Source organism: Bos indicus, chromosome 3, assembly GCF_029378745.1.
Source record: "Bos indicus isolate NIAB-ARS_2022 breed Sahiwal x Tharparkar chromosome 3, NIAB-ARS_B.indTharparkar_mat_pri_1.0, whole genome shotgun sequence".
Taxonomy (NCBI): Eukaryota; Metazoa; Chordata; class Mammalia; order Artiodactyla; family Bovidae; genus Bos; species Bos indicus.
This window is the reverse complement of record NC_091762.1, coordinates 9,446,369-9,469,287: the sequence shown is the minus strand read 5'-3', so window position 1 is coordinate 9,469,287 and position 22,919 is coordinate 9,446,369. Positions and strand designations below refer to the sequence as shown.

Below are 22,919 nucleotides of genomic sequence, written 5' to 3'. Positions count from 1 at the left end.
AGTATTTTGTCCAGCAAATTCTAGCTATCTTGGCTTCCCCGAACTCTAAACTCTGTCTTCTCAGTGAGACCACAGGGCTCTTCTCCTCCTCCCTGTACTTCAGCCTGGAAACTCTCTCCAGGTAACAAGCTAACACAATCATAGGATTCATCTTGATTCTTTTTTTAAGTAATTTTACTTATTTATTTATGGCTGTGCTGGGTCTTTGGGGCTGTGCAGGTTCTTCTCGAGTTGCGGTGGGCAAGGGCTGCTCTTCATTGCAGTGTGCAGGCTTCTCATTGCAGTGACTTCTCTTGTTGTGGCGCACAGGCTCTTGGGCACACGAGCTTCAGTACTGAGGCACATGGGCTCAGTAGTTGCGGCTCCCAAGTCCTAGAGCACGAGCTCAACAGTTGTTAAGCCTCACGGGCTTAGCTGCTCTGTGGTATGTGGGATCTTCTCAGACTAGGGACTGAACCCGTGTCTTCTGCATTGGCAGGCATTCTTTACTACAGAGCCATGAGGGAAGCCGGACTCATCTTGTTTATTTCCCTTTTCTCAAGAGTCATTCCCATGGAGTAAGAAATGGCAACCCATTCCAGTATTCTTACCTGGAAAATTCCACGGACAAAGGAGTCTGGTGAGTTACAGTCCATCCGGGTCACAAAAGAGTTGGGACATGACTGAGTGACTGAACAAGCAAGAATCACTCTCCTGCACCGCCTGTTTTCCAATGTCTGAAAAACTTTGGTTTCACACGTTTTGTTCAGTTGTGCAGGTATTTAAGGTGGGACGATAAACCTGGTCTCTGTTACTCCATTATGACTGGAAATGCGAGTCCACAGAAGTTCGGAGAGTATACTTTCAGGTTTTTAATGCAATACATATTGTTTTATGAAACTGGAGATAACATTTTAATGTTTTACAAACTTGATTTCACTTAACTACATATAATGTATCTCATAACATTTTAAGTACATCTAGACTTAGCCTCTTTCTTTTTAATGACTGCAATGTACAAATATACCACTTTTTAAACTATTCTACTAATGGGCATTTAAGTTTTTTCCCCTTTTATCTACCAGAAAAGATGATCCAATGAAGATGTTTCCACACATAATCCAGTCTGTTTGTATTATTACTGATTTACACTAAAGACTAGAAATCAGATTTGTTCAGGAACAGGGTATGTACATTTAACATTTTGGTAGATACTATTTGATTGCAAAAAGACTGTATCAACATATAGTCTGACCAAGTTTCTGAAGGTACTAAGAATGGGATGTTATCAGTTATTTGTTATTTTGTTTTAGTACTCTAACATCACTTCTTTCATTACTAGTGAGGTAAAGAGTATTTTCATTTATTTATTTAAAACTTTTATTTCTTCTTCTAAGCTGTCCATTTTCCATTAGGTTGCTCATTCCCCACTCTCCTTCCCATTATATACAGGAACATTCATTAATAGATATTAACTCTCAAATATCTTGATATTCCCTCTCTGGCCAATTTTCTTCCCTATGCCCGATAAGGAAATTAGGAGCAGAAGAGAAAGCTCTAGGATTATAAAGACACATTTCAACCATCCAGGAATTCTTAAGGGCACTCTTCTTTATGATCAAGATTCCCAAGAGACAAAGAAACTTCTCAAAACTTATTCTCACATTAACAATGGCCTCCAGTTTTTGAGCTATTGAGTCTACACCAGTCATCTTTTATATACTTTCTCATTTTAATTCTCTCTAAAAAAGAATGTTAATTATTCATGTATTACAGATAAGGAAATAGATTTAGAAATGTTAAGTTGCCCAAAGTCCTGCAGTTCATTACTGCTGCGGCTGCTGCTAAGTCACTTCAGGTGTGTCTGACTCTGTGTGACCCCATAGGCGGCAGCCGACCAGGCTCCGCCGTCCCTGGGATTCTCCAGGCAAGAACACTGGAGTGGGTTGCCATTTCCTTCTCCAATGCATGAAAGTGAAAAGTGAAAGTGAAGTCGCTCAGTCGTGTCTGACTCTCAGGGACTCCATGGACTGCAGCCTACCAGGCTGCTCCGTCCATGGGATTTTCTAGGCAAGAGTACTGGAGTGGGTTGCCATTGCCTTCTCCAAGTTCATTACTGAATGTTTCAGAATTCCAAAGTAAGCCCATATGACTCCAAATAGCAAGTTTCTAACCACTTTGTTATGCTGCATCTTTTATAAAAAAATTTTATATTAGTAAAGAGTCAAGGTACAAATATTTTCCCCAAATCTCTGCCTCTGCCATTCTAACATTCTAAGAGACTACTATTGCAGTATCAGTTGTTTGCAATCCACCTACATTCAGTGACGCACAAGTTTTAGAGCTGTCATATTCAGGAAATAAAAATAAAAGACGTCCCATTAAATTTGAACTTCAGATAACCAACAATACTAAAATGTTACTTGCTTTTTATCTGAAATTCAAATCCAATTCAGTTCAGTTCAGTTGCTCACAGTTGCTCAAGAGTCTTCTCCAACACCACAGTTCAAAAGCATCAATTCTTTGGCACTCAGCTTTCTTCACAGTCCAACTCTCACATCCATACATGACCACTGGAAAAACCATAGTCTTGACTAGACGGACCTTTGTTGGCAAAGTAATGTCTCTGATTTTTAATATGCTATCTAGGTTGGTTTTAACTTTCCTTCCAAGGAGTATGTGTCTTTAAATTCCATGGCTGCAATACCATCTGCAGTGATTTTGGAGCACCCCCCCCCCCCAAAAAAAAATCTGACACTGTTTCCACTGTTTCCCCAACTATTTCCCATGAAGTGATGGGACCAGATGCCATGATCTTCGTTTTCTGAATGTTGAGCTTTAAGCCAACTTTTTCACTCTCCTCTTTCCCTTTCATCAAGAGGCTTTTTAGTTCCTCTTCACTTTCTGCCATAAGGGTGGTGTCATCTGCATATCTGAGGTTATTGATATTTCTCCCAGCAATCTTAGTTCCAGCTTGTGCTTCTTCCAGCCCACCATTTCTCATGATGTACGCTGCATATAAGTTAAATAAGCAGGGTGACAATATACAGTCTTGATGTACTCCTTTTCCTGTTTGGAACCAGTCTGTTGTTCCATGCCCAGTTCTAACTGTTGCTTCCTGACCTGCATATAGGTTTCTCAAGAGGCAGGTCACATGGTCTGGTATTCCCATCTCTCTCAGAATTTTGCAGTTTATTGTGATACACACAATCAAAGGCTTTGGCATAGTTGATAAAGCAGAAATACATGTTTTTCTGGAACTCTCTTGCTTTTTTGATGATCCAGCGGATGTTGGCAATTTGATCTCTGGTTCCTCTGCCTTTTCTAAAAGCAGCTTGAACATCTGGACGTTCAAGGTTCACGTATTGCTGAAGCCTGGCTTGGAGAATTTTGAGCATTACTTTACTGGCATGTGAGATGAGTGCAATTGTGTGGTAGTTTGAGCATTCTTTGGCATTGCCTTTCTTTGGGATTGGAATGAAAACTGACCTTTTCCAGTCCTGTGGTCACTGCTGAGTTTTCCAAATTTGCTGGCATATTGAGTGCAGCACTTTCACTGTATCATCTTTCAGGATTTGAAATAGCTCCACTGGAATTCCATCACCTCCACTAGCTTTGTTCATAGTGATGCTCTCTAAGGCCCACTTGACTTCACATTCCAGGATGTCTGGCTCTAGGTCAGTGATCACACCATCGTGATTATCTGGGTCGTGAAGATCTTTTTTGTACAGTTCTTCTGTCTATTCTTGCCACCTCTTCTTAATATCTTCTGCTTCTGTTAGGTCCATACCATTTCTGTCCTTTATCGAGCCCATCTTTGCATGAAATGTTCCCTTGGTATCTCTATTTTCTTGAAGAGATCTCTAGTCTTTCCCATTCTGTTGTTTTCCTCTATTTCTTTGCAATGATCGCTGAGGAAGGCTTTCTTATCTCTCCTTGCTATTCTTTGGAACTCTGCATTCAGATGCTTGTATCTTTCCTTTTCTCCTTTGCTTTTCACTCCTCTTCACAGCTATTTGTTAAGGCCTCCTCAGACAGCCATTTTGCTCTTTTGCATTTGTTTTCCATGGGGATGGTCTTGATCCCTGTCTCCTGTACAATGTCACAAACCTCCGTCCATAGTTCATCAGGCACTCTATCAGATCTAGTCCCTTAAATCTATTTCTCACTTCCATTGTATAATCATAAGGGATTTGATTTAGGTCATACCTGAATGGTCTAGTGGTTTTCCCTACTTTCTCCAATTTTAGTCTGAATTTGGCAAGAAGGAGTTCATGATCTGAGCCACAGTCAGCTCCCGGTCCTGTTTTTCCTGACTGTATAGAGCTGTGAGATGAGAATAAAAGTAGCAGTACAGGACCCGGGAGAGGGGAGGAGAAAGAAACAGGGGGCGAGCCAAACGAACCTCCTGCGGTGCGTTAACATTGCAGTTAAACCAAATCCCAAGGGCACACTAAAGGCGACCGGACTGCAGGTGAATCGCCCGCCAGGCCTAATAGCCTCCCTCTGTCTCAGGTTCCTCTAGGTTCGTACGGTGGGCCCAATTCAGCCCGTTAAATCTTCCCTCTCTCTTCCGCAGTGACAGGGCTGCCCCGACATCCAACCTCCGCGCTCCCTCTTTTAATCTCCATTACCTTTAACCCGCGCACTCTTGGTCTCAAATTTGGTTAGCATCCTTCAGGTTCCGAGCTGTTAATCCGAGTCCTGACACTCCCTGCCGCCCTATGGTTGCCTCCACGTCAGCGTCCCTCCGCATCGACTCCCGGAAGTTCCACGGATACGAACTTCCGGCCCCAGGAGCTCCGGGCCATAGAGACGGAGCCAGGGTTGGCCTAGAGAGGCCACTGCCGGAGAAGGTGGGAATTGAGGCTTCCGCTCAGCTGAGAGGCAAGATGGCCACCGCTGGGGGCGGCTGTGTGGCCGACCCGGGAAGTAGGAGTCTTCTTCGCCTTCTGTCTTTCTGCGTCCTACTGGCAGGTGAGGCCTCCCCTGCCCGTGAGCTCCAGTCTGTAAGGAGAACCCTCCGGATCTGCTCAGCCGCGAGGGCTGCCGTCTCCCATCTGGTCCCCGCAGCCCCTCCGTCCCCCCACCCTGTAAATCCTCTCTTTTTCGTTCCTACGACAAAAGTTCCCCTTTGCCTGGACCTGAGGGTCCCTTCTCCCCCGCGGCAGGTCAAGTCTCCCGATTTCCTCTTCCAGGCCTCTTCTTGAACTTCCAGCTCAACTCTCTCCCACTTTGTCCGGATACATCGTTTCCCCCACGGCCCAGCCACCCCACTCAAAATCAGAAAGGACAAGTGTTAAGAGTTCAGCTTTCTTTCCAATGCGTTTAGACTTTTAAGATGAAAGCGCCTGGTTCTGTGGGTGCATTGCGGCGCTAAGGAAGGTAGATGCCTTATTTCTTTCTCGTTTTATTCCATCGTAAACCCGCGTCCCTGTGCTTCACCTCCGTTTGTCCCATTAATAAAGTGAGACTAAGGTAAGATATTAGTTCTCTTAACTGTTTATGCAGTGAAATAATGACTCAACGAACTTTAGGCATTTATAATGTGCACAGGTGTTTGCCTACACGCATTTACTTTCTGGTATATGAGGGCCTAAAATGCAAACATGCCTGTTTATAGACATGATGATACCTTCCCCCAAATTGAGATTGTTTGTTTAAAGATCTCCAAAGGAGAAACTGGGCTTCCCTGGTGGCTCAGTGGTGATGAATCCGCCTGTTAATGCAGGAGACGCTGATTAGATCCCTGGGTCGGTAAAGATCCCTGGGGAAGGAAATGGCAACCCATTCCAGTATTCTTGCCTAGGAAATCCCATGGACAGAGGATCCTGGGGGACTACAGTCCATGGGGTCACAAAAGAGTGGCACTAGACTTAGTGACTAAACAACAACAACAAAGGGAAAACTAGCTGCCCCACACTGTGGGCACACACAAATTACTTACTAATATTAAATTAACTGACAGGGTATATGGCATAAGTTTTCTCCCAGTTCTGTTCAGATTTCCTGGGAAAATGTCTCAGGGAGACTTTTGTTGTTGTTGTAATCTATATTCTTAGACTGGCACCAGTTTATTAACTAATTAGTGATGTATATACAGAGTAGAAAAATGGAAGTGTGGTTGAGTATGCAACCAGAAGCAGGTACATCTAATGCTAAATGCCTTTGCTTTGATGAATCAAGTGTTTTCTCTTTAAGCTTCAGTGTCAGTCGCTTTATGATTTGTAGCAACCCTCTGTGGTACATAGCTGAGTGCATTTATTTATTCCAGTAATGTTCCTAGGAGGTGAGAAGGGTAGACATCAGTCCCATTTTGGGAAGTATGATATACCCAAAACTGTTCAACCTAGTTGTGGTATGACAGGCTAGCACCAATGTCTTCCAATTTCTTCTTACATTTTTTATCTTCTGATCAGGTTTGTGTGAAGGAAACTCAGTGGAGAGGAAGATCTACATCCCCTTAAATAAAACAGCTCCTTGTGTCCGTCTGCTTAATGCTACTCATCAGATTGGCTGCCAGTGTAAGTTGAGATTGGGAACTGTGTTCGTGGCTGTTGACATTTCAGTCTGTGCCCTGGGTGTAATGATTCAAGTCTTGTAGGTAACCTCAACACAAACTAGGCGATGAGGGTAGTAGGTGGTAGAGAACCATTGGTCAAACCAGGCGAGGTAATTAATAAGAACAAGCATTGAGGAAATACTACATACTAAACTTCTTATGTGTGCATATCATTTAACCATCACAACAACCTCATGAAGTAGCCCCTGTTATTACCCCGCATCTTACCAATATGAAACAGAGACTTAGAGAAGTGAGTAACTTCCAAGATTGTCCTGCTGGTCAGTGATGAAGCTTGGATTTGGTGGTCTAAGTTCTAATCTAGGACTCTTAACCACCCAGTAAGTTAGGTAGAAAGCCATACTCTTTCTTAGGAGAAGAAGCCTCATACTCTATGAAGTCCAGTCATCATCTGCACTCTGAATGCTCTTTTTGGAACCAAAATAAGCTTCTTTAAGGCAGTGAACCCTTTGAAGAAGAAGACATTGAGAAAGCCAAATAGTTGCAAGAGGAAATAATAAAGCATTTAAATTTGTCTTTGTGTTTTGTAAATGTGTCCCATGTCAACGTGATATGGTTATAAAACTATGAGGGAAAAAAGTTGTAATCAAAAGGCCGAATTCTCCAGTTCCTTGCTACTTAACCTGTTGTCTTCAGATTTTGTTTGTTGGATAGTAGCTTTGGTAGAATGTAGTTTTTTACAGGGAAGCAGGAAACTCAGAGTCAGATCTTGGCTTCTTCATCAAATTGGTTCCCTCTGAATCTGTTCATTCTCGTAAAAATGGTTAGAATATAAGTGCACAAAGCTGAAAGTCAGAGCACCTTTAATAGATGTTTATTGGTGATGCTAAGTGCCGTCTCAGCAGTACTTTGTAATTGTCTGAAACCTCATTTGGTTGTAAAAAAACTAGACACTGGAAGTGAAGGACTTGCTCAAGGTGGCAATTACTGTTTTTCTACCCACCCATCCCCTGGCTATATCCTGTGTTAATTATCCATGTCCTTGTTACAGCAAGTACTGGGAGTGCGTTAACTGGTTCCAAACAGCTCCAGTTAAAATTTTTGTTGGACCTTGTTCTTAAATTAGGCTTGTGAGGAGAAGGGAGCCAGGTCCAGTGTGGACTGAGATCAGACTGTACTGATGGTCTTGCTGGAACTCCACTTTAGTGCAAAAAGCGAGGCTCCCATCCTCCTGAAGCTGAGCTCTACAATATCTCCTCTGGGACTGAGTCGTTCTGCTACATGTCCTTAGAGCAGCCCTGTGGGAAGCAAAGCAGTAGCCTGTAGAGATAAAGCCTGGAGCCAATATGGAGAGGCAAGAGGGGAGGGGCTGGTCTCTGGCCACTTCCTCATTAGGATCTTGTTTCCTTTTCAGCCTACTTATTTCTAAATCTTACTTCATATCTGTCCATCCTGAGCAAGCTACACCCTCTTAAATTTGGAGTAAAAGACCTAGATTTGATTTTCTGTTTCTAATGCTCTGTTTCAATTGGACCCTTTTAAAGGTGCTCAAAAGGGGTAATCTATAGCTTTCTTTCCTTTCCTTTTCTTTAACTCTTTCCGTATAAAATGAGATACTTCCAAGTTATCCATAAAGCATCCTGGGGTAATATATGTGTCTGCTCCTGGCCTGGGGTGAACAGCCAAGCTCTTTGGAGATGTTTGGTCCCCAGAAATGAGAGGACTTTTAATATCAGCACATCTAATCTCTTTGAGGACCATCATTTGGGAAGTTCTGTTCTACAGATCTCCTTGAACCTCTTGATTTAACCTTACCCAAAACTGACCAAAAGCAAGTGAAGTCTTACCCAAATAGGGCAAAGGAATGGAGATCCATGGAGGCTATGAGGGCACGGAAATCTGCACAAAGGAAGATTTAGTGCTGGAACGCCAAGCTTGATGTCTAGAGCCTGTCATTTTCTGGAGAAAACACATATTTAAAAACTTTGGTGTCTACTGCTACAGAATCTCATATATAAGCCTTAGTGAGGTTGAGGGAAGAGGACAAGAAAATGAAGATCACAGAGCCTTTCTGACATTTAACAAGCAAGGCCTGTAGTAAGACTTCTGAGCTCTTTTGTCCTCCATTCTTTCCTAGTAATCTTCCGATGGAACCAGGGCAGTTCTGCCCTTCAGTTTCACTCTAGAGTTGGCTGCATTAACCCAACGTCTTGTGACATTTTGGAAGTGGGGCGGGGCGGGGTGGGGGTGGGGGTGGTGAATAATCTGCAGAATCAGTAAGGCAAAGTCAGAATTTTTAGCTGTGGATGCTTTAATTTGACTCATTCTATCCTGGCAGCTTCCATTAGTGGGGACACAGGGGTTATCCATGTAGTAGAGAAGGAAGAGGACCTGCAGTGGGTGTTGACTGATGGCCCTAACCCCCCTTACGTGGTTCTGCTAGAGGGCACACTCTTTACCAGGTAAGAACTCGGTGTTCCTGCTGGGGAAATGCATCCAGAGAAGGGGAGAGTCAGGGAACAGTCTTCCAGCTTGTGAGTGTAAACTGCCCTCAGCTTCCCTGGTCCCGCCAGGCAGGGGGTGGGTTGGTGCTCAGAGCAAAAGATGAGCCATCAAAAGGAGTCTCGGTGACCTTGTAAGTAGAACTCTAGGTGTGTAAGGACCCCAGGAAGGAAAGGGATGTACAGAGAGGGGTAGATGAGATGAAGCCTTGAGCTCAGATTAGGTCATAGTTTTCGTTCAGAAACTAAAAGACCGAAAAGACAAGAAATGAGTCAGCAGTGGTGATTCCCCTAATTCTGCATTTGTTTCTACCCTAGAGGGCAGGATGTCAGGCTGCCTGATAATCTCCCTCCCTTCGTTCATGGCATTGTTGCCCCATTCCAGGGATGTGATGGAGAAGCTGAAGGGGAGATCCGGCCGAATTGCTGGTCTTGCAGTGTCTTTAGCCAAGCCCAGTCCTGCCTCAGGCTTCTCTCCCAGTGTGCAGTGTCCCAATGATGGGTTTGGTAAGAGCCCCAGTGGGTCAGGGCAGACTGCTGTCACCCAGAGCTCATCGTTGCTTCGTTCTCTGGGGGTTGGAGGTTGTGAAGGAGTATGTGTTTGTGTGTATGGTGAGCAACTGCCAAACAGGATTTCTTTGTCTTTGCCACTCATCTCTTCTGTCTCCTGCTCCCCTATCCTGTTTACCTTCCATTCTCCCTTTCTGTCACATGTTCAGATCCCCAACTGGCTATCCTAGGGGTCCCTGATACAGTGTCTGTTTTACTGTAGGTGATGAGAAGTTGATGCTTGCTTCTTTTTGAGTCACTCCCTCTGGAACTCTTAGTCCCAAACCTGTGATATCCTAGCCATCCTCCCTTACCTGGTTTCTAAGTGCTTGGTGTCCCAACATCCTATCCCCTGTCCTCCCTTTCAGGTGTTTACTCCAACTCTTATGGGTCACAGTTTGCTCACTGCAGAGCCTTTCAGTGGAACAAGGTGGGTGACGGCTTGGCTTATGAAGACTTCAGTTTCCCCATCTTTCTTCTTGAAGATGAAAATGAAACTAATGTCATTAAGCAGGTAATGACTCTGCCAGCTCTTAGCACTTCTTACTTAGAATTATTTGTCAGGCTCTCCTCCTGTTTGGAGGGAGCCTCATTGTACTAGTCTACCCTCTGAAAGGCCGTTGCTCCAAGAAGAGCCAAGAGGTTTATTTTTTTCATATTCCCCTCTCCTATTTCTCTTCTGCCTTAAAGTATAACATTAAAGGCTTTTAGACTAGAACAAAACATAAAGAATGTTCAATATGAGATAAGCTGTAGAGCCATGACTAAGAACACGGTATGGTAAGAGCATTGGACTAGGAATTGAGAGATTCAGTTTAGTAATTTCTGAAGTTCTTTTTAGCTCTAGTGTTCTCTAATTCTAAGCTAATATTCTCTAATTTTTATACACAGAGCAGTTAAGAGGTTTGTGCAAAAGTTTAATGGTGAGTTGATGTCCAGGCTGTCTTGAATTTGCTTTTTTCATCTCCCAGTTTGGTGCTGTTTACAGCAAATCACATTAGAAACAGTGACCAAAGCTCCATATTGAACCAGGCCATTTGGTATAGGGTAATTTCATCAGCCCCAGCTAAGTCGTTGAGTCTGTGACCCTTGGCACCTCTTGGTGACTTGTTCTTTTTGACCTTATAGCCCCTGTGGTTGTACCAGACAGGGTACAGTCCTGTAGCTCAGGGACAGATGTGGGAGCGGCTGAAGGATGGAGCCGGGCCCTCCTCCTTTTGTTGGGTGTGGGAGGGACGCTACAGCTCCAGCCTCACCAGGGTCCTCCTCCCCATGTAGTGCTACCGAGATCACAACCTGAGTCCGAACGGCTCAGCGCCGGCCTTCCCGCTGTGCGCCATGCAGCTCTTCTCACACATGCACGCTGTCGTCAGCACCGTCACCTGCATGCGGCGCAGCCTCATCCAGAGTTCATTCAGCATCAGCCCAGGTGGGGCACGTCAGGGCGAGCTGGCTGCCCGGGGTGGGCTGAAGGGGCTGCCAGCGAGCGTGGCTGAGACCACTGTAGGGGCAGGGTGGACCCAGAAGGGGGCGCTGGTCAGAGCAGGGAACATCAGGTGGGCAGAAGGGGCGGCCAGAGAACATGGCTGAGACCACTGTAGGGGCAGGGTGGGCCCAGCAGGGGGCTCTGGGCAGAGCAGGGAGCATTGGAGAGGCGGCCAGCGAGCATGGCTGAGACCGCTGTAGGGGCAGGGTGGGCCCAGCAGGGGGCGCTGGGCAGAGCAGGAAGCATAGGGCGGAAGAAGCGGGACCGGTTCCACACAAATCGAGGTAGGTTGTCTCCAGCGGCAGAGAAAGCAACGTGGAAGAACGGAGCCGGAGAAGTGACTCGCAGAGTTCGTGGGCCCTGGTCAGAGGCCGCCTCCGTAGCCGCCTTCTCCCTGTGTCCTGTTCAGAAATCGTCTGCGACCCCCTGTCCGACTACAACGTGTGGAGCCTGCTGAAGCCTATAAACACATCTGGAACACTGGAGCCCGACGACAGGGTGGTGGTGGCTGCCACTCGAGTGAGTGTTGGCCCGATCAGGGTGGGCAGGACTGCCACAGAGAGGACAGGCTTGTCAGGCCTCTAGGTTGCTACTGTGGGGAGCCTCAGACAGAGCAGGATCTGGACTGTGGGTGTCTAGCCATTGCCCCAGGATATGGATGTTTTCTTGGCCAGAGCAGGGGAAGGGGGGACTAGGATCTGGCCCGAGTTTCCATTTTCAAAGTGCACCCCCTCTGCCTTGTCTGCTGCATCCAGCTGGACAGCCGTTCTTTTTTCTGGAACGTGGCCCCAGGGGCTGAAAGCGCCGTCGCCTCCTTCGTCACGCAGCTGGCCGCAGCTGAAGCCCTGCAGAAGGCACCTGATGCGGCCACCCTGCCCCGCAACGTCATGTTTGTCTTCTTCCAAGGGGTGAGGGCTCTTTCGCTGGGGTGGGATGGCGGGAAGAAGCAGGTGGTAAAGGTGGGAGGGGCTGTGGTGTGGGGAAGATCTCAGCGCTTGGCCCAGTTGCTATTCAGCTTTTGAAAAGTCTACGTGTCTCCCCTTCAGGCTCCCTCATCACAGGAAGCATTTTCACCCTGACCCAGAATTGCTAAACTGCCGACTACCTCACTCCCCCACTGGTGCAGTCTATTTATTTTATTCTGTGCACCCTTCCCCTGCCTCCTTCACCCAGGAGCCCTGAGGCTCCTGCTTCTCCCTACCGCCACCACAGCCTGGCCACGGAGTAGGGGAACCAGCAACTGTAGCTGAGTGGGTGGAGGTGAGGGGAGAAGCAAGAAGCAGGCACATAACAGCTGGTGTCTGCCTTGGGCCTATGCACTGTTGCTCTCCCCATGTCTGGGCTCAGGAAGTCCTGTGACACACACATGTGAGGCCTCGCCGCAGCTGGGAGGCGGGGTCGGGAGGAGGGCAGGGTCGAGTGACTCGGCTAGCCAGCAGTTGAGATAACGCAGACAGTAGTAGCCTTTGTGCCTAGGGCTCTGAGGATCTGGCCCTGGGTCACTGAGGCTGCCCTCATGCTTTGGGATCTCTGTTCCTTTTCCCACTCGTCTGTGCCCCTCAGGAAACTTTTGACTACATTGGCAGCTCGAGAATGGTCTACGACATGGAGAATGGCAAGTTTCCTGTGCAGCTAGAAAACATTGACTCATTTGTGGAGCTGGGACAGGTGTGGCATGTCTCCTCCCCCCTCTTCCTTGCCTCCTCAAAGCTTTCCCTCAGCTATTCCCTCATCCTCACTGAAGGTACTGCCGCCTCTTCCCTTGACCTCTGCTCCCACTCCTTTCTTCCTGGTATGGGCCAGAAGAGGAGACTAATTATAAACGTTGCTCCTTCATCTTACCTCCAGGTGGCCTTAAGAAACTCACTAGAGCTTTGGATGCACACCGACCCCATGTCTCAGAAAAATGAAACTGTACTAAACCAGGTAACCTGAGCATCTCTCCCCCTCACTTCCTGTTTCAGCAGCTCAAAATATGGGCTTGCCCTGGCCTTATCCCCACCGGCCTCCAGGGCGTGTGAGACAGGACCTTAGGTTGGGTGTTGACTAAAAGGGTGAACTCTCCACCTGTTCCAGTTCCCTGGGAAAACCATAAGCTCAGCTCTTGTCACTGTTCCCTGGGATGGGTAGTTCTCTGATCATCTGGTACCTAGCGAGCTATCACTGCCCACTTAAGACAGGGTGTGAGTGTCTCCTTTCTTCCCTGCTACCCCAGGGACCCGGCTGTCCTGCTTACCCTGCCCCATTCCTGGCTGTGTCAGACTCCCTACCCAAACTGTTTTCCACTTCCCTCACTCCTTGTTCAAGACCCTCCCTCCCTCAAAGTACAGCTATAGCTCTGTTTTATCCCTGAGGTCCTCTTCCTGCCAGCCCAGCTTCACTATCACCCCTTCCTCTTACAGCCTAGACTGGACTACTGGTATGGCACGCAGCACTGTTTTGTATTATTTTTTGCTCCTCCAGTTCTGCACAGTAAATAATTAGTAAGACATCGGCTAAGACAATGTCCTGAGGACAGTTGGGTTTACCTATAAATATGGAAAAGAAAAAAAAAAAACAACCACAGATCTCTTCCTTCTTTGTGTGGTGATTTAAGCAGGATAGTAGACACTGCAGGAAAATCCAGAGAGGCTTGATCCCAAAAGGCTTGCAGGATTTAGATCCAGGCGGATTTAGGGCTGCTTTGAAAGTTGGGGAGCATTTCAGGACTGAGGGACCTCCTGCTTCCTCCCCTCGCAGCCTCCGTCAGCTCATGCCCCTCCTCTCCCAGGTGGAGGTGCTCCTGAGCACCCTGGAGCAGAGTGGCGCTGGTGTCCCCACCGTCGTCCTCAGGAGGCTGAATCAGTCCCAGCCTCTGCCACCGTCTTCTCTGCAGCGATTTCTTCGAGCGCGAAACGTCTCTGGCGTTGTTCTTGCTGACCACTCTGATTCCTTCCATAACCTGTAAGCATTGCCCAGCCCGCCTCCTTGTCATTCCTGAAGAGGGTCTGTTCTGCAGTCTGAGGCCCGCAGAGGGACAGTGTCCCTTTGTCAAGAGGAGCCTCTGCCCGCCCCTGTCCCCATGCCATCCTCTCCAGAACCGCAGGTCAATCTGTATTCTTTGTTCAGTGTCCTGTTCTCATCTCACACGACCCTCTTGTTGGATGAGATGTTCATTTTAGAAAATAGTCCTCAGCTGAGTCCCTTTGTAGCTCGGTACTCCTCACCCGTGGTTCCACCTCTCCATGCTTTCCGGGGGCCCGAGTTCCCCAGGGCTGCCAGCAGAGGGCATCGTTACAAATGCACAGTACAGTGGTGATGGGGAGCCCGTGGCCGGAGGACATGGAGCTGTCCCTGCCCGGGGCTGGCCCACCGGGGACACAGACGGTACTCACCCTGAAATGTCACATGTTCTTACTGTGTGGCAACTGCGTGTGGTTCAGTGTGGGTGTGAAAATGTTCCTGCAGCTGAGGGGGCTCCAGAGATACGGGGCAAGGCCATGCTAGTCACTTTTCTGCCAGTCCTGACACCCCTAAACTGCCCCTAACTCGATGCCTAGGGCAATGGGATTTTATTCAGGCTGGATTGCTAGGCCCCCAGCCTCCCTTCAACAGGCCAAGTGAGTTTCTTTTTTTTTTAACTTACTTTTTTTTTTTTGGTGGTACTGGGTCTCTGTTGCTCTGCAGGCTTTTCTCTAGCTGTAGCGAGTGGGGACCGCTCTAGTTGCAGTGCATGGGCTTTTCATTGTGTTGTGGAGCACGGGCTCGAGGGCTCGAGGGCTTCAGTAGCTGTGGTGTGTGGTCTCAGTAGCTGGGGCTCCTGGGCTCTAGAGCACAGGCTCAGTAGTTGTGGTGCAGGGGCTTAGTTGGTGATGGTATGTGGTATCTTCCTGGACCAGGGATCAAGTCCATGTCTCCTGCATTGGCAGGCAGATTCTTGACCACTGAGCCACCAGGGAAACCCCCAAGTGAGTTTCTGAGTCAAAATGCATAAGCTCTGATTCTCCAGCCTGTGCTCAGTAGCACCTTCTCATTTATTTGGGGTGGTGAAAGTTCCAGTACGTAAGATCAGCTCTCTTCTCCAAACCTATCTTCTGTACTGCTGTGTGGTGAGAGGTGATCCATCATTTGAACACACGTTGGACTTGACCATGTGATTGACTTGATTCCTTGTAGAGCAGGCTATTCAGTGATGGTAGAGGCTGGGAGCTATCTCCTCCTACCTTCTCTTCTGAGATCTGCCTCCTTGGGGCTCCAATGAGTACTGAGGTGGTTTGACCTTGTGTAGTGTTACATGTCTGTGGACAAGCCTGCTCGACACCCTCTGCTCCCAGCCACCTTCACTATGAATGTGCGTTGAAACGATCATACGACTGCTCTGATAATGCGTGCTCTCAGCCACCCTTCTGTATCTCTGACCCAAATGACACAGAAGTGTTGCTGATGTTTTAGGACCTCCCAGGAAGGCGCAGATTCTGCATTTTGGTCTCATTTGCCTCTTCTGTCTTGTCGGTCACACAAGTCTTTGTATTCAAGCACTCCCACCTGCGCTCATACTTCCCCATCCTCTGTTCCTTCTTCAATGTGGGACCCTGATTTTCTCTCTTCCCTCATCCTTGGATGAGGAAAAATGAGACCCCCAAGTTCCTACAGGAGGGACAGTGGAGGGAGGAAAGGGCTGGGCCCTGGCTGAGTGCAGCCAACGCTCATTCTGGCTTTCATGGCAGCTATTACCAAAGCATTTACGACACTGCTGAGAACATTAATGTGACCTACCCTGCAGGGCAGAGCCCTGAAGAGGACCTGAACTTTGTGACAGACACTGCCAAGGTAGCGCCCGGGCTGGGGGGAGCACGGGGACCACAGTGCACGAGGCTTACATGTTCGTGTTGGGGGTCAGGGGATCTGGGCCACTCAGCCCCTCTTCTCCTCCCGCAGGCTCTGGCAGGTGTGGCCACGGTGCTGGCACGCGCCCTATACCGGCTCGCAGGAGGAGCCAGCTTCAATGACACCATACAGGCTGATCCCCACACGGTAGGAGCAAGTGGGCCCCTGTTCCTTTCTGTCTGTCTTCCCTGGTGGCTCAGACGGTAAGGCGTCTGCCTGCAATGGAGGACCTCTGGGTTGGGAAGATCCCCTGGAGAAGGAAATGGCACCCCACTCCAGTACTCTTGCCTGGAAAATTCCACAGATGGAGAAGCCTGGTGGGCTACAGTCCATGGGGTCGCAAAGACCTGGACACGACTGAGTGACTTCCCTGGCACACAGTGGGCTACCGCATCCTTTATCCTGGTCCCCTCCTGGTCTCCCGCACCTTGGCATCTAGCAGGCTTGGACGTGCGGGTGAGGACCGCTGATGCCCTGGGCGTTCCCCCAGCGGGCCTCATCTGTCTTCTCACCAGCCACCATTTTCCCTACCCCAGTGTCTGGCCAATCTGGTTCCTACCCCATGACGGAAATCTCTACTAATAAAACTTTGCTTGGGCTCCAAGTCTCCCCCATATCCCCATCCTAGGTTACCCGCCTGCTCTATGGGTTCCTGGTTAGAGCCAACAACTCATGGTTCCAGTCTATCCTCAGGCCGGACCTCAGGTCCTACCTGGGTGAGTACCTGGCGTGGGGTGGAGTCCTTAACCAAGGGAAGGGATACAGAAAAAGTCATCATTTTGACTTAATCTTTACTTCTTTCTTTTTCCTATTTTCTTGCCCCCCGTTTTCCTCTCCTCCTCCTGAAATTTGTTGGATTCTCTTCTCTTGACTTTCTCTTCTCTGGCTGCTGCCAATCTTGGGCTCTCTCTGGCCCTGCCCATCTGCGCCTCACCACCGCCCCCCGCCACCCACTGAATCCCCCCTTTCCTTGTGGTCTCCGCCCAGGTGATGGGCCTCTTCAGCATTACATCGCCGTCTCCAGCCCCACCAATGCCACTTATGTTGTACAGTATGCCTTGGCCAACTTGACCGGCAAGGTGATTGACCTTACCCGAGAGCAGTGCCAGGACCCGAGTCAAGTCCCCACTGAAAACAAGGATGTGAGTGGTAGTGGACATAAGAGGTGACCCCAGGGCCCCCTGTACCCGCCTTCCACTGGGAAGGCTGCTGGATCTCCTAGGCTTGGACCCAAGGGATTGGGGTGGAGAGGTGGAGGGATGCAGCCCGTTGAACTCGAGTACTGAAGAGGCAGCAGCCTGGGTCAAAACGGACTAACCAAACGGTGAAGGGAGTGGGTGAGAGAGGTCTGCGTCAGCCCCTTGCTGTGGCCTGTGTCCTGTGCAGCTGTACGAGTACACCTGGGTTCAGGGCCCATTGAACGCCAATGAGACGGACCGGCTCCCCCGGTGTGTGCGTTCCACGGCACGCCTGGCCAGGGCCTTGTCCCCTGCCTTTGAACTGAAGCAGTGGGGCTCTACCGAATACTCGACGTGGACCGAGAGCCGCTGGAAAGACATCCGCGCCCGGATATTTCTGATAGCCAGCAAAGAGCTGGAGGTGAGATGGGGAGGGTGGGTGGCAGAGGTCTCTTTGACCTCTCTCTATTGCCTCTTGTCTCTTACCCCTGCTAGCTCCCATTTGCCCCCAAAACCTGCTGCACGTCTGTCCCTGGTCAGCCAGCATGCACCGTTAGGAAGCTTGTCCCCACGGACAGTTTGCGTATGTGTTCGTCCTGGCCGTGTGCACCCATGGAGACCCAAGGGGACAGTATGAGCCCTTCCCCAGCTCCACTGCTGCCCGGCATACCCACCTACCGGAGCTAGAACGTTGCTCTAATGCCTACTGAGCACCGGTCACAATCACGTTATTGGCCACCAGAGAATCAAGGTCATGGCCCTGCCTTCAGGATGCTTAAAATCTAAGTAAAAAATGAAAAGCAAGGACAGAGGTATTTTACTCCTCTTTCCAAATGGGGAGGCTGAGTCCCCAGACTGGGGAGATGTTGCCTGTCATGGTTCAGTACTTGGTGATTAGAGCCAGCTCCAGGATTCTAGTGCCCTGCCTCCCCGCCCCGAGCAGTTACCACAGCTGCCTGGAGTTCTGAGAACACCTTTCTCCTCCCCTGCCCACGCCCTCCTGCAGTTTATCACCCTGATAGTGGGCTTCGGCATCCTTGTCTTCTCTCTCATCGTCACCTACTGCATCAATGCCAAAGCCGATGTCCTTTTCATCACTCCCCGGGAACCAGGATCTGTGTCTTACTGAAGAGGACCCCAGCTTTTCCCTCCAGCTCTGCAGTTCGCTTCCTAGATCATCTGTCCCACTGGGACATAAACCACTAGTTTGTCATGGAACCTCTCTGGGCCTGGCTCAGACTTGACGTTGACATAAAGCGGAACTGCCCAAAAGAGACCGTGAGAGATAATCGAGTCACCCACCGCCCGCATCTCCCTTTTCCTGTCTGCTCTTCCCTGTTCCTTCTTCCTTGCCCCTGCCTGATCCTGGGATGATGAATAGAAGCCTCCTGCTCCTGTCTGACTCCTGCCCCATGGTGGTTCAGAGCTGCCTGCCCTAACTTCCCCTTCTTCAGCGTCTGTTTTCTCTCTCCTTCCTGCTTGTACCTCCCCATGCTCCCTGCTCCCCCCTCTCCCTTCCTGACCAGGAAGGACATGAAGGGTTGAATGCCAGGAACAAATGACAAGGAAGCCCTCAGGAGGATAGGGCCATCTGTGGGCTGAGCCTTCTGTCTCCCTCCAGCTGTCCCGTCTCCAGGCCCTTAGATGGCACATCAGGGGGTTGTGCTGCTGGGTGGGTATCCCACCTCCAGCCCACAGTACTCATTTGTAATTTTTATTATGCTGTAATATCTATTTTTGTTTCCTTTTTTTTCTTTGTGTGTGTGTATGTGTGTGTGTATGTAAATATATAAATAGCGAGTTTCATTAAAACAGACTGCCCCACACAACCCGTACCATTACCTATTTTTTTCCCCAGCCCCTTTGTTCTGTGACCCTAGATTAGAGACGTAGAATTGCAACCTCCCGTGCTTTCTTCTCAGTCCCCAGAGGGCCCCAGGAGTATGACTGTCAAAAACCACAGACACTCTAGCAGAAGAGTTCCCTTCTGACCCCTGGTTTTCCTCTCGTGAGAGTGATGTGAACAGTTTCTTGCGACTCTGCGTTTGACAGACATTTCTTTCCCTATCTGATACCCAAGCTGGGGCACAGAGAGGAAGGGAGTACAGCAGGCAGCCCTGACCCTTGAGTAACTCACGTCTGGGGTGAAGGGAGAAACACTCACAGCTAGGTGCAGTAAATGGAGAAATCGCAGCCTCTCCACAGTGCTCTGGCAGCACATGGAGGGGTTCAGGGCAGTGTGATGGCATTTAGAAAGCTGCAGAGAGGAGGCCCTTGGGCAGCGATTTAGAGCTCACCAGGTGTGGAAGCACAGAGCCAGGAAGAGGCATGGGTCACGTTTGAGAACTGTAGGTTGTTCAGTGTGCCTGAGCCATAGAAACAGGCAGTGAGGCTGGGGCAGGTCACAAAGACGCTTGGGTGGCATGCTAAGCAGTCTGGGCTCCGTCAGTGGGCATGTTGTAGACCAAAATGAGTAGTCTTACAGGCTTCTAGAAAGGATCTCTGTGTGCTAGGGAGGAACTCGAATTCCCTGGGTCCTCACAGGCAGAATTCGGGAGTATGGCAGAGCTGCTGGATGTTGCTGGGAAGGGGCTGAATCAGCTGAGCGTGGAAGCGAACCTGCAGGAGTGGCGCCTGAAGCCAGCCTTCTCCCCTCACTGTTGGCCAAGAGCCTGTCTCCAACGTGCGTGAAGACAGCAGAGATGGAAACGAACTGGCCATTTTCAGAGTCCTAAGCACTCCTCGTAGTTTCCTGATAGAACTATTTACCTTTGCAAATCCTGCTGAGAGGAGGTGATTTTTCTCGAGGTTTCTCTCCCAAGTTCCCTCAGGGGGCTGTTTGGGGTTTGGGGCCGTGGGGGAAATAAACCCCGCCGCTTTCCCTCCACCACACCCCTCCCGGTTTGAGCTGGAGAAGCTGCTCCGTGCTGGCGGGAGCTGAGCACAGCTGCCACCATCGCCTGGGCCCACTCCACGCCTCCCTCGGCCAACAGGTCTCCCAGCGGACAGAGCACTAAGCTCCCTCATCCTGCTGGCAGTTTCGGGAAGTGGGGAAGTGGCTGCGAACCAGTGAGGGGGCTGAACAGGGAAGCAGAGGGTTGGGAAGAATCAAGGGACGGGGTGGGCAGGAGAGAAGGATACAGGATGTCAGTCCCTGCCACCTGGGGAGGAATCTGCAGCGAAGCTTGTCTTTTGCTTTCCACACTATGCCTACCCCACACTCCCTCCTCTCCCTGAAACTTACAAAACCAAAGAACATGGGTTTGTGGGCTCCATGGAAGGGGCATAGACCCTCACTGGGGTCCCTTCTCTGAGACCACAGTCTGACTCCTCCCCTGGCTCCTTCTGTGTCCTGGAAACCACACAGGACTGACCAGCAGCATCGTAAGGCCACAGACTTAACTCCTTAGCCTCCCTCTTCTCTCGGTCCAAGGCCCCGCTCAGTCCTGTGCCTTCTAAAATTTGTCATCCCCTCCCTGCACCTTGCCTCCTTCCCTTCTCTCCTTGCATCCTACCCACTGCCAGTTCACACTGCGCCTCCTCCACTCAACCCTTGTGCACAGTTGAGTAACTGACTACCCTACTCCGGGACCCAGTCTGTCCTGTCTCCACTCTGAGACGCCTGGTCCCTGGAGACTAGACCGAAGGCTTTGCTGTTCCCTGGTTTCTCTTCCCAGCTTCTCCGAGTAGAGGGTTTACTCTCCTGTTTCCCACATCCGGGTCACTGCTCCCAGAGGCGCACCCTGGGAGGACGTATTCCCATCCAGAGTCTAGTGTTCTGCACCAACATCCCACCTTGTTCAAAAGGACTTTGTTTCTTCCAGGGACCATATACTAAGACCTTAGGAATTGTGTTTATGGTCTAACTCATTTGATAGATGGGGAAACGGCAGCTCAGAGGAGTGACGTGGCTTGCTGAAGGCTCCACAGCATATTAGAGCTGTGTGAGACATTTCTTATATCTGCACTGGCAGCTACAGCGGTAATAAACATTTATTGAGCCTGACAATGGGCAAGGCACTCTGTCCCAGCATCATAAAAGAGTGTGAGATACGGCAACTTCCCATAGAGACTTGGGATCCAGAGTCTTGATGGCAGCATGGGATAAATAACCAGGCCAGGCAGCATTTGCTCCGTGCAAAATCAGTGCTATAAACAGGTTCTACCTGAGTTCAGAGGATGGAGGGTTTGCTCTGGGCAGGCTTGTAGGGAGGAGTTTCAAATACCTCCAGTGCTGTGTGTGACTTTGGAAAGGGCACTCCCCTCTCTGGGCCCCAGTGTTTTCATCTGTGTGCAGTCAGACCAGGCTGTCATCTGAGGCCCTGCCCTGCTCTGGCCACCTCTCTTCCCTTTTCCCTTTCATCTTAAACCCCTCAGGGCAGGGGATGGCTTGAAGGGTTGGCTGATTCACGAGCTTTCTAAGGTGGTTACAAAGTTCTCCCATGGGAGAGGGAGGCCTGGGTAGGAGTGGGGGGCTGATCGCCCTCTAACACAGGGACAGATGACTGTGGGTAGTGGTGTGGGGTGGTAGAAAAGCCATCCTGAAACTCAGCCTCCCCAACTCAAAACAAGCTTGGTGGGGCTTGCTGAAGTGACCTTTGGGAAGCAGAGAGCCTTGGAAGGTCAGGGTCAGGTGGGATCTGATTTCTTCCGGAGCCCCACACTCAGAAGGTAGAGGGGCTTGCACTTAGCTGTGGTGAAGGGGGCAGCTGGAGCCCCTGTCCCCATCCGGAGAGGCCATGGAGGCAGAAGGGGAGGGGGCACCTCAGGAGGCCTGAGGAGATGATGCAACTGTGAGTAAATGTTACCAGCGCTGGCTCTGGCCGGCTGGCTGCTCAGGGGCTGCGGGCCGGGACCCCAGAGTCCCCTCTTTCTTCCCCCATCAGCTGAGGAGGAGTTAGAGAAACTGGAGGGAAAGAAGGAACAACAGAGCCAAAAGGATATCTGGGAAAAGAAAGAAGGGAAGGGCAAGTGGCAGTAGGCAGTCCTCGTTGGGCTGAAGGAGGGAAGGAGCCGGGGAGCCTGCGAGGGAGCTGAGCCTGAGGGGAGAGAGGCCGGGCGGGCAGGCGTGGCCAGGGGGAGTGGGCGCAGAGCTGGTGGTGACAGATGGGTGGACACAAAGAGGAGGGCTTGGGGGAGACAGATGGATGGGGGAGGGGGTAGGAGAGGCTGCGGGGGGCGGGGGGTGGGCAGTGGTCGGAGGAAGCCCTAATGAGATTGAGGATGGGCTTGGAGCTGGGGAGAGGTGAGCAGAGAGGAGGGAAGACAAAGGCGACAAGGCCTAGGGGGTCGGGGGTGAGAGAGGGCGCAGGGGCTTCCAGCGGGCTGGCGGCAGAGAAAGGGACAGATTGCTGTCCGCCAGGGTGGTAGAGACCCGCTGTCACCTCGGGGCACAGGGGTGGAGACAGGGAGACAGAGGGAGAGCTCCTGGAAGCAGCCAAGGGAGGGAAGGAAGGAAGGAAGGAGATCCAAGACAGCCGCTGCTTCCCAGGCACACAGCGGCTCCTGCCCGAGGCTCCTGTGACCCCGAGCACAGCTGATAACAGCCCCGCCCCCCAGCCACTCCTGGGGAAGGGTCCGGCGGTGTGGCACAGCGAGGGTTAACGCCGTCTGCTCTCCCTGCCAGTCGCTTGCCTGGTTGGGTCCCCAGGGCTCCCCACATATGTCACCCCCTCTCCTGCCAAACCCACGGCTTCCAGCTTCTCCAGGCCCTACCCCCACCCTCAAGGAGCAGGCCCCTGCCCCTGTGTCTTCCCTACCTCACCCCCACTTCCTCCCTCACCACCTACCTCACAGGCCTGTACTGCAGTGATGAAAAGAGATGGTGAGGAACAATC

The 22,919-nt window shown here is 50.2% G+C and overlaps 2 protein-coding genes across 4 annotated transcripts in view; one reads left to right on the top strand and one right to left on the bottom strand.

Annotated features, from left to right (window-relative positions):
• COPA (COPI coat complex subunit alpha) overlaps positions 1 to 4,768 on the bottom strand; it is a 44,086-nt gene extending 39,318 nt beyond the window's left edge. For both annotated transcript variants that reach the window (XM_019988005.2, XM_019988013.2), the window contains exon 1: positions 4,614 to 4,768. In XM_019988005.2, the coding sequence (XP_019843564.2) occupies positions 4,614 to 4,653 (40 nt within the window). In that variant the 5' untranslated portion in view covers positions 4,654 to 4,768. The remainder of the gene's footprint in view (positions 1 to 4,613) is intronic.
• Positions 4,769 to 4,799: 31 nt separating this feature from the next.
• On the top strand, positions 4,800 to 21,091 carry NCSTN (nicastrin). Of its 2 annotated transcripts, none has more exons than XM_019988023.2 (17): positions 4,800 to 4,956; positions 6,399 to 6,503; positions 8,841 to 8,964; positions 9,389 to 9,510; positions 9,921 to 10,066; positions 10,831 to 10,981; positions 11,448 to 11,557; positions 11,794 to 11,946; positions 12,602 to 12,706; positions 12,887 to 12,964; positions 13,809 to 13,981; positions 15,745 to 15,847; positions 15,956 to 16,051; positions 16,533 to 16,620; positions 16,892 to 17,046; positions 17,291 to 17,503; positions 19,627 to 21,091. In XM_019988023.2, exons 1-17 carry the CDS (start codon positions 4,872 to 4,874, stop codon positions 19,771 to 19,773), a joined length of 2,154 nt encoding a protein of 717 aa, XP_019843582.1. In that variant the 5' UTR covers positions 4,800 to 4,871; the 3' UTR covers positions 19,774 to 21,091. The 2 variants fall into 2 exon arrangements, with proteins under 2 accessions (XP_019843582.1, XP_019843589.1); XM_019988030.2 differs by lacking the exon at positions 19,627 to 21,091 and adding an exon at positions 18,089 to 18,911 and having other exon boundaries at positions 4,801 to 4,956.
• Positions 21,092 to 22,919: the final 1,828 nt, after the last annotated feature.

What these genes read in the sequence shown, in the direction of transcription:
- NCSTN (XM_019988023.2), top strand. Translation starts at nt 4,872, where the DNA reads ATGGCCACCGCTGGGGGCGGCTGTGTGGCCGACCCGGGAAGTAGGAGT. An exon ending in AAACTAATGTCATTAAGCAG is followed by an intron (nt 10,067 to 10,830) that starts GTAATGACTCTG and finishes CTCCCCATGTAG; the next exon opens with TGCTACCGAGATCACAACCT. An exon ending in TCTGATTCCTTCCATAACCT is followed by an intron (nt 13,982 to 15,744) that starts GTAAGCATTGCC and finishes CTTTCATGGCAG; the next exon opens with CTATTACCAAAGCATTTACG.